Source organism: Sinocyclocheilus grahami, unplaced genomic scaffold (assembly GCF_001515645.1).
Source record: "Sinocyclocheilus grahami isolate Dianchi unplaced genomic scaffold, SAMN03320097.WGS_v1.1 scaffold241.1, whole genome shotgun sequence".
Taxonomy (NCBI): Eukaryota; Metazoa; Chordata; class Actinopteri; order Cypriniformes; family Cyprinidae; genus Sinocyclocheilus; species Sinocyclocheilus grahami.
In genome coordinates, this window is record NW_015505420.1 from 1,006,740 (window position 1) to 1,021,965 (window position 15,226).

Here is a 15,226-nt window from a genome sequence, read left to right on the forward strand (position 1 = left end):
ATGTCGTGGAAACGCTGTGTGTTTCATTGTGAAAGTGAAACTACTTTGTTTGGTATTCCAAAAGAGGACACAACTAGAAATCAGTGGTTAAGTTGTATTTACAACACTGTTCCAGAACACTTCAAACCAAATATTCAGATGTGTGCAACGCATTTTACGGAGGACGAGGACTGTTTCCTGGGAGAGTAGCCTACAATGCCGGTGTTCCAGTGAATTCAGTTCCCCTGTTTCCCCTTCGGCGCACATGCTGACCCTATACAGTCTATGATGCTGACAAATAATGCTGACTCACAGCCTGTAAGTACGTTTTCATATTTAAAGGATTTGCCACTGACGATTCAAACATGAGTTTTGAGCAGTGTAGAGTAGCGCTTGTTGTTTGTCGTTTCTCCGATCACAAATGCAGACATGGTTTTATGTTTACGCGGCGTGATGCAATGCAATGCTTAAAAAGACAGCATAAGTCATTATAATCATTAATTATGTCCCCACTGGATGCAACAAATGCCTTGTTTATGATGGGTTTTTATTGGTTTTGTCTCTTTGTACCCCGACATGGCATCACAGTATGGTGAGGGGTTTTCCGTCACACAATTCGGCCAGTCACAACGCACTGGATAGCTGGCCAATCAGAGCACACCTGGCTTTTCAGAACAATGAGCTTTGTACAAATCGACGCGTTTCAGAAAGGCGGGGCAAAGAGGAGAAATAATAATGTACAGTATGTGGAAAATAATGTGTTTTTTAACCTTAAACTGCATAAACACATTTCATTACACCAAATAATGTTATTTTTTAGCAACGTCATATGACCCCTTTAATGACATGGATTACTTGTCTTTTCTACCGTTCTGGACCTTGAATGTGTAAGTTGCATGACTGACTGTAAAGAGACTGGAAGCTCTTGGATTTCATCAAAATATCTTAATTTATGTTCCGAAGATGAACGAACTACGAAGGTCTTAGGGGAGCGGGACGACACAAGGGTGAGTAATTAACAACAGAAGTTTCATCTTTGGGTGAACTAACCCTGTAAGACTCCGCCAATGAATCCAAAAGGATGTCATGATTCACTTGCATCCAGCCAAAAACTGTGATAGGCTATATAGCCTACTATTAACACAGGTGCTGAATATTGTATTATCTGAGAATAAAATGACCTACTTGATTAAGTATTTCAAATTCAAAATACTGTCTCTGAAAGTATTTAATAACAAATTACATTTCATTTCTTTTGTCCAGCAAAATACAAATTACAAAATACTCAAAAGTAATTAAATACATTTATTTAAAATACTGTCCATATCTGGTATCCATATATATATATATATATATATATATATATATATATATATATATATATATATATATAAACAAACACTATTTGTCACTCTCATTTGGGGTGCATCGTTCGTTACACCGTTATATCTACTAAAATACCTAAATCCTCTAACAGAATTTCATCTGTGTAATTGAGTCGAACTTTGAAATAGTAATCAAACCGAACTCTGACAAGCTGGATTGAATATTTCTGTCCCGTCGGGTCAACATGGCACGCTTATCTTCAAATCGACGTGTTGCAGCGGCGTCCGCATCGGATTTCTCTGCTAAAGAGGCGTTGAACTCTAGATATGCCTTTGGTCAAAAGCCAGACCGGCTATTCGCCGACTCAGCTAGCTCTGGGTCCATTATCTTTGCCCTGATATAAGATCGATGTGATTAATCTCGGAAAAAAATAAATAAATAAATATCCAAGCCCGTTCTAACCCTCTCGCTGCAACGAGCCACTGGAGAAACCTTCCCAGATCAGATGGCCGCTCCTCCGTTTTTAGAGCGCGCAGAACAATGAGAGGCTATAAACGGTACAGAAATCTGCATCCTTTTAGCAAATGAAGAATTAAAAAACACAAGCCCACAGCGTTGAAGATCTCTGCCAGGAAGCGATGGCTACTTGAGGATTTCTCTGACAAATTTATTAAAGACCTTTATGACTTTACCATCATCAGAGAGAATAAATAAGACATAAAACTTTTTTTTTTCCACATAACACATACAGGAGCCACGGCGCCTCTCGGCCAAATGTTTCCAACAGAGTGAAATGAACAAGACACCTCTTAAAACACACAAATGCATAGAGGAACTCCTACTGAATAGAAAGAGACAACAACAACAACTTGTCTATCCCTGTTGTGAAACATACAAAGTCTCTGTGATCATATTGTCCAAGAAGATTGTATAAAAATAAAGACTCCACATTGATAAAATGTTATATAATGTAAATAGACAATTTGGCAACGACCAGACACTTTGACCAAAACTGGTGATATCACATACACATCAGTAACAGCAATGATGGATGATTTCATTTTTCTTGGTGTACTGTAACTGACTTGAATTCTCATTTTGAAGAAGAAAATAAATTATTTTCATCATCGTATAATTCAAAGTTATGGTCTAGGTATGGAAAAAGTTGGTGAAAAGCTCCAATAGTTGGTGAAAGCTCTCCTCTCAATGTTGTGTCCTTGTAGAACCAAACAGAAGTCCAAAGCCGAGACTTTTCAGGTCAAGTCTTAGGTCCATCGCTAATTGATTTCCAACTCTTCTGCCATTAATAGAGAAGATACAAGGTTCATCCGCTCTCTAATCCCTGTCCACTAGTGGAGATCTGCTCTAGGTCTCTTTCCAAATGTGCATCTTCAAAACTATCAGAAGTGGGCATGATCCACTTCATCCAACCAGGACGCCGGGCTTGCAGGGAAGTCCGGGTAGCCACCGCTGCTTCCCGTGGACAAATCAGAGCACGGCCCGTTTCCCCCGCCTATCATGCGAACCCCTGGAGTCATGTTCTGGCCTCCACTCTGACCTACCATGGGCAGGCCAGACTCTGGGTAGACCAGGCTGGAGATGAGGGGCTGGTGTCTGGGAAGAGCCTGTAGTGAGCCTGGAGATTGCGGGAGGCTGTAGGGGCTGCTGGCTTGGATGTCGTGGTACTGCTCCTGTGAGGGCATGATGGTGCCGTGCTCCAGCGGGAAGGGCGGATGACCTCCACCCTGACGACTCAGAGACGGAGAGCTTTCACTCAGACTGCTGTAAATGCCGTTGGAGTGACCCAGCTCTGACATGGGCGGCTCGTCTGTGCATAGAACATGGCGAAGGGAAAACTTAAAGTGAGTGGTGGATTGTTCATAACACAACAATTCAGTTATGTTCAACATAAATGCACTCTTAAAAATTAAGGTTCTTTATTGGCATTGATGGTTCCATGAAGACACTTTAAAACTTTAAAGAATCCATGATAACTTTCCATTGGAGAAAAGGCTCTATAAAAATGTTCTTAAGGTTCTTTTAAGAACTGATCTCTATAAGATTCTTTGGGGAACCCAAAATGGTTCTTCTGTGGCATTGCTGCGAAAACCTCCTTTTAGAACCTTTATTTTTAAGAATGTGGCTCTTTGTGATGGACACCAGTATTACGACCAAAAATCTCACTGAAAAACTGGCATGCAATATGTCTGAACTCTCACTTTTCCCAATTATTTTCTAAACAGGCTTTTCAGAAAATTACTCAATAAACAGGTCTATGCCTTAAATCAAATGAACTGGCTCTGACATTGCAACATTTGAGTCAAAGCAAAAAAATAAAAAATGATTGAAAATCATTCATGAACACTTAGGGATGATGAATGAAGTCCTTGGTTCAGAGAAACACTGATCTTAAAGTTTTTATTTGATACTATATCACACAGTAGTTATATTTGTGCAGTTTATTCTTATTTATTTACTCATTTATCTTGGAGCAAACATACCTGTGAACGAGACCTCAGCATCGCTGTCCATGCCCTCTTCCTGAGTGCTGTCTTTGTCTGATTTGGAGCTGCCACGTGACCTCTTCATGTTTCTGAAGTACTGACCCCATCTCTGCCTACCTGCATCTTTTTTCAGTCTTTTCTCCTTTGCTCTTCTGTTCTGAAACCAGACCTGTGCAGAGACGTGGGTTAGGTTCACACCTACCTGATCATAGAAAAAATTGAGGCACCACTGTAAAAAGTTGTAGTAAAAAAGTACAAAGCTATTTCTACCTGACATGAGTCTTTTTTTAACATAAAAGTCATATAAAAACCAAAACCCATTCCTCAATGTTTACGATTTTTCTTCTGCTATTATTATTTGTTTTTCATATAGCCTAATTAACATCAATACATGTACAAGCTAAGCAACATAATGACACACTGGATAAATGTACGCACGCATTTATCAAAACGGAAGCAGAAAGTAAATAAGCGTTAAAATCTTCAGTGTGACGCATGAATATACTTTGTACATTTTCTGCATGATTCAGTGACACTCACTGCCTTCGACTTTACAAGAAATCGAGACAGTATTTCATACAAGTCAATCGAGCCGCTGGCTTTAAAAAAATAGTAGAAAATCTTCTGCATGAAATAATAAAAGGTTATGTGCTAATGACACGAGTGCATGAGGCACTATAAATAACAGGGTATAATACAACAACTGTATGAAATATATGACACTTGAATACATAAAACAATAAAGGTTTTAATGACACGAGTAAGGCATTTTCTTGTGTGAATAATAGCGTAAAACATATAACGGAATAATACATAATGAATATATTACATGAATATTATAATTGAATAGTAGCCTATATTATAGTCAGCTGGGCTACGCGTGTTTTCCTATTTGCGAGATGTTTTTTTTCTTTAGTATTATTAATGAATATTTTTCACTTAGTGTCTTAATTTCAACTCCGTTGTCAGTTCACCTCAACAAACGTGTTTCGTGTGGTAACATTTATTACATATCACGAAACGACTATAAGTTACATTTTAAGGGTGAGATAAATAACCGGGCGTGTTCGCGGTGTAGTCCTGTTGTAATGCTCATGCACTGCATTTGAATGGACCGAGAAAGAGCTGTAGTAGGTGTAATATATAGGCTATGGAGATGTTACCTGCACCACCCGCATGTCCAGGCCGGTCTCTGAGGACAGCTGCTCCCGTACGTGTCGCGCGGGTTTCGGTGAGTTATTATAAGCGTTCTTCAGCGTCTCCAGCTGTTTGGCGGTGATTGTTGTGCGCGGGCGTTTTGCTGTCGAATCCGCCTCTGTAATATAAGAAACACATTTTGATTTACACAAACTAATTTATTTATTTATTATTCTACAACTATAGGCTATATATTTATGCTAATTGCGACGGCACCGTTAAGGCGTAATACGCTTCTTAAATTATTCTATTCTATTCCGTTATATTCTGTTTTCTGAGGTTTATAACAAAGGTAAATGCATTTCAAATAATATCTAACTTTATTATTTATTATTGTAAATGTGTTTATTATTATTATTTTAATTCGTTTAGACGGACTAATTAAATCCTTATAGAAACAATTGCAATTTATGCATTCTATTTATACATTATATTCTGTTCTAATCGGAGCGCCGGTGAAGGGAAGGCACTGAAGGTCCGAATTAAACATTTAGAATGCTTCTATTCAGTGTAATGTAAGTTTATCTGCTCAATGAATGACGCTCAGGGTCTCTTCCAGACCCCGTACCTAAATAATTCACAACGACCGTTCCGTCTCTGTAATATAAGAAACATCTTAATTTAACAACGCGCATTTATTTCTTATTAGACATTAGAATGTATTCTTATTTCGGGATTTATGCACGTTTTTATCATCGATTCTATTCTATTCTATAGGTCTAAAAAGTTTTTTTTTTAATTTCAGCGATGGTTCCATGACGAATCTTTACGGAACTTTGCCATTGCGCAAACGGTTCTTTAGTTATGGAAGGTTTTTCGATTGTTCAAATTAAGAAATAGGCCTAGTCTCTCTCTCTTCACAATAAGAAAAAATGAAAACTTTTTAAGAACTGTTCACTGAAATGTTTTTTTGGGGGGGAATCCAAATTTGTTCTTCTGCGGCATCGCTTCGAAAACCCCCTTTGAAACTTTATTTTTAAATGTCTATTCTATTCTATTCTATTCTATTCGACTGAAACACCTTTATTGAACGCTCAGAATGCACACATCCATTGATGTGCAGTGTAACGTGAGTTCATCTACTCAGTGGATGACACTAAGGGCCTTTCCAAACTTCATTTCCAAATAAATCACTAGGCTGTCTGATTTGTGCAGTATTAAAGCGCTGAATCTGGCCGAAAATGGCCCCGAATGCAGATTGTGTCTCTCTGACTCCATAGATCAGCTCTAGCGCGTGTGTTCAGCGCTCACTAGAACGCTTCTGTACGGCCTTGGCACTTATCGATTTGGAGGCTGGCGAGTTCGCAATTACCTGAGCCGGGTCAAATGTTTATGGACGAGCCCATGACCAGCGAGATTAAGCTCAGAGTTGAAAGCGGCCAATCAATGCGAGGTCATCGAATAAAAGAAGTAAAACAATTAAGACTTTGGGAACTGCGCTTGCTCAAACAAAACAGCGTTTGAACTAATTTCTCGAATTTTCTCTTTTAAAAACAAACACATGTTCTTAAAAAAAAAACATCTGCTGAATAAACGATGATATATGCACTCTAAAAAATGCTGGGTTGTTTCAACCCAACTTTGGGTCAAATATGGACTAACCCAACTTTTGGGTTAAAAATGTAATATAAAAATTTAACCCAACGGTTGGGTTAGTCCATATTTGACCCAAAGTTGGGTTGAAACAACCCAGCATTTTTTAGAGTGTGTGCATGCCATGTACCTCTCTGTTTGGCGGTCTCATAATCGGCTTTACACACCAGTCGACTGTCCTCCATCAGGTAATACTCATCACCTGTGGCCAGCTGCCTCTTACAGACGATACAGGCGAAGCAGTGCAGGTGATACACGAAATCCTGCGCCCTCCGGACCACCTGTGTCGGCGGGATGCCCTGCTGACACGCGGCGCACTTGGTCCCGAATCTCCTGGGGGCAAAATACAGGCAAACACCGGTCAGATGGCACCCGAAGCGTGGGTGTGAACGATATGAAACGATATATGTGCTGAAGCATGAAGGACTCACTTGAAGAAGTCGTCTTTGCAGTAGACACTGTCGCCTCGACTGAAGCATTTGTCGGCCAGCTGAGACTGACAGTCGTTGCATTTCAGACATTTGCTGTGCCAGTGTCGATCTAAAACCTTCAGGATAAAACGATCCACGATGTGCTGGTTACAGCCCGCGCAAACCGGAATATCTACAAGTAGAAAATACAAGAAAGCGGTTAACATCTAAAATACTCTATCAGAGCATCATGAACCTTTTTCCCCAATAACAACAAGAACAAACAAAAACAAGAACAGCAACAACAACGCTATTTATATATATATATATATATATATATATATAAAAGTATATATATATATATATGACAAATACGCCATATTGGAGGATTGAAGAGAAAAGTTCTGCTTTCAGCAAAACACCAAAGCACATAATTTCATCGCGATAATATTTCCAACACCATATGGCTGTACCTTCCGTTTTATGCATGGAAAAAAACACCTTAAAAAATACTTCTTACCTTTACTTGGAAATTATCAGTATTCTGTTTAGCATCCAAATAGCACCAAAATTAAAACTAAAGAGCGATCAAATTACAAGAAATAGATGGAACTAAACGACACATAGAACTTTTATAAGTGTTAAAGATCATTTTAGCGTAATACATATTATTATAATTATTATTTGATTAATAATTCGATATGTACTGTATTGTTGTTGTTATTAAATGAATAATAATAATTACATCTTTACTGTGTTATTATACAATATTACAGCATATGAGCACAGTTTCATGATAAATCACAATGCAACTCAAGGTCACAGTAAACTACACCAGTAAAGTGACGAGCTCTTATTAAAGCAATCATTCTCTTTAACAACGTAAAACTGAGAACGCTCACTTTAATGTGTTCATTGATGTAAATCTAAAGTCTGTCTTCGTATAAAAAGCTTTAAAAAAAAACTTGAACAAAAGGCAACAACCTTTTCATTACACACAGATACATAAAGCACATCAAATAAAATCAACAGCATATAACAATAAATACAACACATTTATTATTATTATTAACGTTGTTGTCTCCAAAACAGCAGTTTTCATGAGGTCATGTTAATAAGCAAATGCTACCCTTTTGACTTCTGTGTCCTTAAATAGTGTAACCATATAACGTTCATAAATATCCAGAAAACACACCTCTGATTACATCTTTTTTTACTGTATCATATCTGGTCATATTCTGATTGAAATGAAATGAAACCACTAACCACTCTCTCCTCGAGATTTTCTTGTTCGCCATAATAACAGCGCAGGAAGGCCGCAGCGCGTTTTATCAAGTGTCTCTGATCGTGTAGCTGCTTCTCTGACATCAACACACACGCCATGAACAGGTGCACAAGTACCTATCAATTATTCAATCTGCCAACAGCAGCTCTATTAGTCTATAGAGAAACCTCCACTTTATTTTCGTTCAAACAGTAGCTTCTGAAATAGTTTCAGTCCCCTTGCAGCCTTCACTCAGAACTGTTTCTGGGAAACTGTCATTAACTCTCAACACTCACTGTAATGTTTTTCCTTTTCTAAAATGTATTTGCACACCAAGGACTTTCCATCTATAGATAGCCGAGAACGAATCAAACACCGATTGTGCACCTTGATATCATTCATGCGCGTCAAAGTCCAACATTAGAAATATTTGCAAAGAAGAAAATTGTGGAAACGGGAAGACGCGGACATATGTTGTTGTGAGCCGCTGTTTAAGATTGAATCCCACTGAAACAAAATCATTCCTAATCCAGAGTAGGCTTAATCACTTGCGTTTCACTTGCAGGAGAAATATGAATTCTGTTGAGAAAAGATCTACTCCACATTAACGAATCAGATACACAGTTACATCTATTAAACACAAAGAGCATTAAAAAGAAGAGCTCCCTTAAAACGGCATTTTTTAAATGTAAGGATAATTAAATTACAAGCTTTCAGCAAATGTGCAGCTCACGCAAGAATAGACTAATACTGCGGTGCTTCATAGTTTTCTAGATCCGAAGTGAAATCAAACATGCAACTGCAAGACTCCGTGCTCTGATGCCGGCTGTACCTTTCCGTAACTCCTCTCTCTGCGTGAGTAAAGCCAAGAGCATATGATGAGAGGACGGCTCTTTCGGCGAATCCCGAGCCTCGTTCTGCTCCATTTTCATTATTCCGTTAAAGAATGACAAAACGCGTGCGATAATAACTATCTGAGAGTTGACAGAAGACGCGCGCGTGTCATAGACAGATCCATCGCGCGGCGAATTTCTGCGTCTTGTGGCACTTGATGCGCAATAGAAACGCGCCCCGTTACTCTGGTGACTGATAAAACAGATGAACATCACCTAGACAAGACGGCGTTCCTGTGCTAACATCCACACAGTCCTTTTAGTAGTTTTGCGTTAAAGACGTAACTTCTACTCACAAATGTTTTTCACGCTATGTGCCATAAATGTGTCATACACTCTTAAAAATAAAGGTGCTTCACGATGCCATAGGTCTAAATGGTTCCATAGAGAACCTTTAACATCTGAAGAACCTTTCTGTTTCACAAAAGGTTCTTTGTGGTGAAAGAAGGTTCTTCAGATTACAACAAGGTAAGAAAGAGATGGTTCTTTAAAGAACCTTTGACTGAATGGTTCTTTGTGGAACCAAAAATGGTTCTTCTATGGCATCGCTTGAAGAACCTTTTGAAGCACCTTTATTTTTAAGAGTGTATGATGCCTTCAGCTGTTCCCATGATGAGCAACAATTAGTTGTGAATGATGGCGACTGTGTTTCCAACACATGAACATGCGCACCTGACAAATCTCCATCTTGATATGGATCTTAACTATTTAAAATACACCCTGCAGCAGTGCGTAAAGCAAATAAAGCCACTGGCAAAATACAGCCACTACAGCTGCAATAGATAAAGAATGCACTAGAAAGAGTAAAATGCGTTGTGACGCTTGTGTTTCTAACGAGAAAATGCATTCATAAATTTTGCACATCGAAACAGCTGTTTACTTAAAAGTTACAAGTCTCATGGGAGTAAATAGTAGTGTCTGAACTGGGAACTGTGTTTCCAACACATGAACATGCGCACCTGACAAATCTCCATCTTGATATGGATCTTAACTATTTAAAATACACCCTGCAGCAGTGCGTAAAGCAAATAAAGCCACTGGCAAAATACAGCCACTACAGCTGCAATAGATAAAGAATGCACTAGAAAGAGTAAAATGCGTTGTGACGCTTGTGTTTCTAACGAGAAAATGCATTCATAAATTTTGCACATCGAAACAGCTGTTTACTTAAAAGTTACAAGTCTCATGGGAGTAAATAGTAGTGTCTGAATTATTTCCGACAGATATTACAGGATGAAATTGTCGTCATTTAATAAAACAATTTATACGCTTGTCATCGTTTTTCTTCTTCTTCTTTTTTTTTATTCTCAACTGAATGATACAACTGCATCTGCTTTTGATAGACAAGAAATCTTGACACTGATGCAAACAGATAGTACTAAACTTAAATAGGCCTAATGCAAATTTCAAAACGAATTCATTATTGCAGTGTCCATTTGTAGAAAGTATTTCACCTGGTGTGAACACAAACAACAGAAACAGAAATGCATGCTTCTAAACAATGCACTTTGTATCAACCTGTAGTTTGGCGCAAGGCTTTTGCTTCTTCAAAGCGGAAAATGCATGTCCTTTTGAGATGCACATAAACTGTGAACTAAATCCAGATCATTCCATTTCTCTACATTGATTTGGGTCAGACAGCTGTTTGCTGTAGGAAAGAGAGGACAGTTGTGTGAAATGCTGATCGAGCTGATCAAGCTCCAGATGAATGTTATTGACACTGATCTGCTGTGTCTGGGGAAATCAGCTTTAGTGCCACTGCGGCCGCCGCATGATAAACTCAAAATCAATGCCACATTTGCCTTTATAAAGCACATATATCGGCGAAAAGTGCTGCAGTGTTCCTCCTTACTTTCAACTTCTTCATTTTATATGTCATATTGACCTGTTCATCTTTGATGTAACAAAATCTCGCGTCTGAAGGCTGGGCGGAAAAAGCGCGATTTTTTGACAAATATTTTTGACCACATCATTTTGAGACCACTACAGCTATAGCGGCATAATTTCTATTTTATTTTAATTAATTATTTTATTATTATTAATATAAAAAGTTACAGTAATATATTTTACAGTGATAATTTTACTAAAAGTTTTCTTGTAGTTACCGTGTAATTACTTTGAAGAACAGCTAATACTTAGGCTACGTACTGTAACCTTAGTAATAAATAGTTATCAACATATGTGTAACATGACAACTGTTAAATAGTGTTTAAAACTGTTAAAGAAAACCTCTCTCCAAACCTCTCTCCTCTCAAAAACAGAATGTGTTGAAAAAACATAAATATGTCTTATATACTATCAGTTTAACTCTCCAACAGCCCTAAACCGGGTCTCCTCTGGTTCAGGTGCTGCACCTGTTGAGGGGAACCCGATACCTGCTGGTCTGTTTAAAGGGCGCGTGGATGGAGACTCTGTCGGTTCGTGGGTCTCTCATGACAACCGTGACCGCTCGCGCTTTACATCTGTTCCACGTTGCTCATTACAAATTCATACGGCGTCCGAATGTTCGGAGCAGGAACAGTCGTTAGTTTGTCGAAAAAGACAACTTTTTCAAGACTATCAATATAAGGTGTATGTGAATGATGAAAATGCGTATAAATAGCCCGATTTTCTGTTTCTATTTGGCGTGCTGTTTTTACGCAGATATTGACTTTGGCGTGCATGTGATACGCACGTGTTTGACGTGCATATAACACGCAGTTTTTGCGTGCATATGATTCGCAATTTGTTGGCGTGCATATATGATATATAGTTTGGCGTACATATAATACGCACCTACCCCACACCCCTAAACCTAACCATCGCGTATCATATGCACGCCAAAGTAAATTTCTGCGTATAAATAGCACGCCAAATAGAAACAGAAAATCGTGCTATTGAAACGCACTTTCATGAGATCGGGGTAACCATACACTCTTCAGAAGGGTTCATAGGGTTCAACCATCCATAACCCCTTTAGGGTTCGTGAGCTGAATGCTACGGTTCTTCGGCGTTAAAAAGTTGAATAATGTATTTATAAGACACTTCTTACATTTAAAGAAGCCGGGAATAAAATTATTTAAAGATCTTATAGGATCTCCAGTGACATTAGGCTGTACTTATTAAGTTAATAATGAAAACAATTTTTTAGTGTATGAAAACACGAACATTTCTCTGTTTGAGTCAAGGATAAAAACGCAATTACAATGCAAAAAAAAAAAAAATTCCACGTCAATTGCGCGTTTATCATAAATATTAGAGGCTTTAATAGTTTATTTTGTAATTATTTACGGCGGATTGTTGCTCTTGTGTTTTTGATGACGTTTCACAGCTAATTGGGAGCTTGTCAATTTTCCAAACAATATCCATGCTAAACAGCTCAAAGGAATCTGCGTTAAAATGCTGTAGAGAAATAGCCCCATAACCCCTTTAGGGTTCGTGAGCTGAATGCTACGGTTCTTCGGCGTTAAAAAGTTGAATAATGTATTTATAAGACACTTCTTACATTTAAAGAAGCCGGGAATACAATTATTTAAAGGTCTTATAGGATCTCCAGTGACATTAGGCTGTACTTATTAAGTTAATAATGAAAACAATTTTTTTAGTGTATGAAAACACGAACATTTCTCTGTTTGAGTCAAGGATAAAAACGCAATTACAATGCAAAAAAAAAAAAAATTCCACGTCAATTGCGCGTTTATCATAAATATTAGAGGCTTTAATAGTTTATTTTGTAATTATTTACGGCGGATTGTTGCTCTTGTGTTTTTGATGACGTTTCACAGCTAATTGGGAGCTTGTCAATTTTCCAAACAATATCCATGCTAAACAGCTCAAAGGAATCTGCGTTAAAATGCTGTAGAGAAATAGCCCTCTTACCTTGACTCGAGCTGTATCTGTTGTAATTTCCAGCATTTTGACAGCTTGATCCTGGATGCTCTAACAACATTATGACGAAAATGAAAATAAACTACCAGTAGATCAAAATATGTATGGTAAAGGAAAACGAAAAACAATCTACGACTGGTTAAAAGCAGTGGGAAAATGAGCTGCCCAACAAAATAATGCACAGATAATGCACGGTCCCTCGGTGTTTCGGGGCTTTAACAACTTTTCAAATGTCTAGATTGAGTCGCTGTGCTGTTCTGGAGGTCTGAGGGAGGAGGAATCCTGATGACCTGCAGTTGTTTAGCATCACAAAAGCGCAGGATCGGAGCGCGTCACGGCTCTGTGTGTGTGAGTGTGTGTCTCTGTCCGCGGTGCTGAAGGAGTTCCTACAGAGGCGTGAACACACCGACCAACGTCCCACCCACCCCGCCTCCACACGTGTGTGTCCGAATCAAACGTTCCTCCCGAGCATCTCAAACGGAACGTGTCCATGTGACGGCCAGACACTGACTGAAGATAAAAACATCTCGGGATAGGCGGACAGGCAGCGAACAATTTCTGTTTCCAGTGACGATTCAGGGACGCTAATTTTAGGCTATGACAAATTAAACTTAACAATTATAATTAAAGAGCGTTCTGTTGAAGTTCTTATAAGATTATCAAACAAAATGATCCCTGTCACGTTCTTGGAAGGTCAAATTATGATGAGTAAAATTAGATCTATCCATCTATCTATCTATCTATCTATCTATCTATCTATCTATCTATCTATCTATCTATCTATCTATCTATCTATCTATCTATCTATCTATCTATCTATCTATCTATCTATCTATCTGTCTATCTATCTATCTAACTATCTATTTATCTATCTATCTGTCTATCTGTCTGTCTGTCTATCTGTCTGTCTGTCTAAGTTTCGTTCAACAAGTTCGGCACAAAAGGATTTCTGTCTTTAAAATTAAAAGCAAAAATAACGTTCCTACAACTGTCTGTCTGTCTAAATTATGATTATTCTAAATTATTCAAATGTAAAGCAAAAATGACATTAAAAAATAAAATATAAATACAAATTAATGAATGGATAAATAGATAAATAACAAGTTTATACATATTATTGAGAAAAGCAAAAATGGTACCCCATGATACACCAGAAGACATGCATGTAAAAATATCTGTATATGAGAGATCAATTCCAGTATTACAGATCAAATTAAAATATATTTTAAATGGTCATATCAGACATGAGATCAGAAAATGATGGTATAACAATAGCATAACACTGGAAGTAATGATGTTTTAGTTGATAATGTAATATTAAATGATCAGTTGGTCACTTTTTAAATTGTCTTTTGGTGGCATCTATGACACACACACACACACACACACACACACACACACACACACACACACTGACCGTATTTTCTATTGCCCTACACCAACCCTACCCCTAAACGTACACCTCACAGGAAACTTTCTGCATTTTTAGATTTTCAAAAAACTTCATTCCACACCCACACACACACACACACACACACACACACACACACACACACACAACCGTCCCATTGACACACACAGAAACTCAGATGCACCCTACCAATACACTCCCTCAATCCGTCTCTACCAAGTCTGAGCATCTCAGCTATTGTGTCTGCGCTGTGCCTCTCGTTTCACTTGATTTCAGTAAATTGCTAAAGTGTTAATGCACCTGGGGCCCACTTACAGGGCCATTTCAATTAGGCTTTAATAGAGCTCTGTGGCATTTGCTCCAGCGGCCTGGTGGCAGAGCTTCAGCTCATCGCACACATGCAGGAAACAGCATGTCCTCTGAGCTCAGTGAGAGACACTTGAAGATCCTTGTGTTGTGAAGAGCACATAGCAGATCAAAACTATATATTATTCTGGAGTGGAACGTCCAGCTTTTTTAAATGATTGTGCATTTAAGGGCTGTGAACATCAATGGTCTGCACATACGTCTCTTTGTGAGGACCGTCGGGAGATAGAGTCATCTGGAGCAACAGGACCAGATGAAAGTGGATGCATCATATTCCAAATAAAGTAAAGCCATGCCATCGACTCGGTGTAGTTTCTGCTGTGCATCTTTTAAAGGCATACTTCACCCCAAAATAAAAATTAGTTGAAAATGCCCTCACCCTCAGGCCATCCAAGATGTAGATGAGTTTGTTTCTT

At 38.4% G+C, this 15,226-nt stretch overlaps 1 protein-coding gene across 1 annotated transcript; it reads right to left on the reverse strand.

Moving 5' to 3' along the window:
* Positions 1-2,457: 2,457 nt before the first annotated feature.
* Positions 2,458-13,369, reverse strand: lhx3 (LIM homeobox 3). The gene is made up of 6 exons (XM_016289172.1): positions 13,025-13,369; positions 7,031-7,202; positions 6,730-6,932; positions 4,973-5,124; positions 3,807-3,978; positions 2,458-3,133 (listed from the first exon to the last, which is right to left on the reverse strand). Exons 1-6 carry the CDS (start codon positions 13,092-13,094, stop codon positions 2,706-2,708), a joined length of 1,197 nt encoding a protein of 398 aa, XP_016144658.1. The 5' UTR covers positions 13,095-13,369; the 3' UTR covers positions 2,458-2,705.
* Between the last annotated feature and the right edge of the window lie 1,857 nt (positions 13,370-15,226).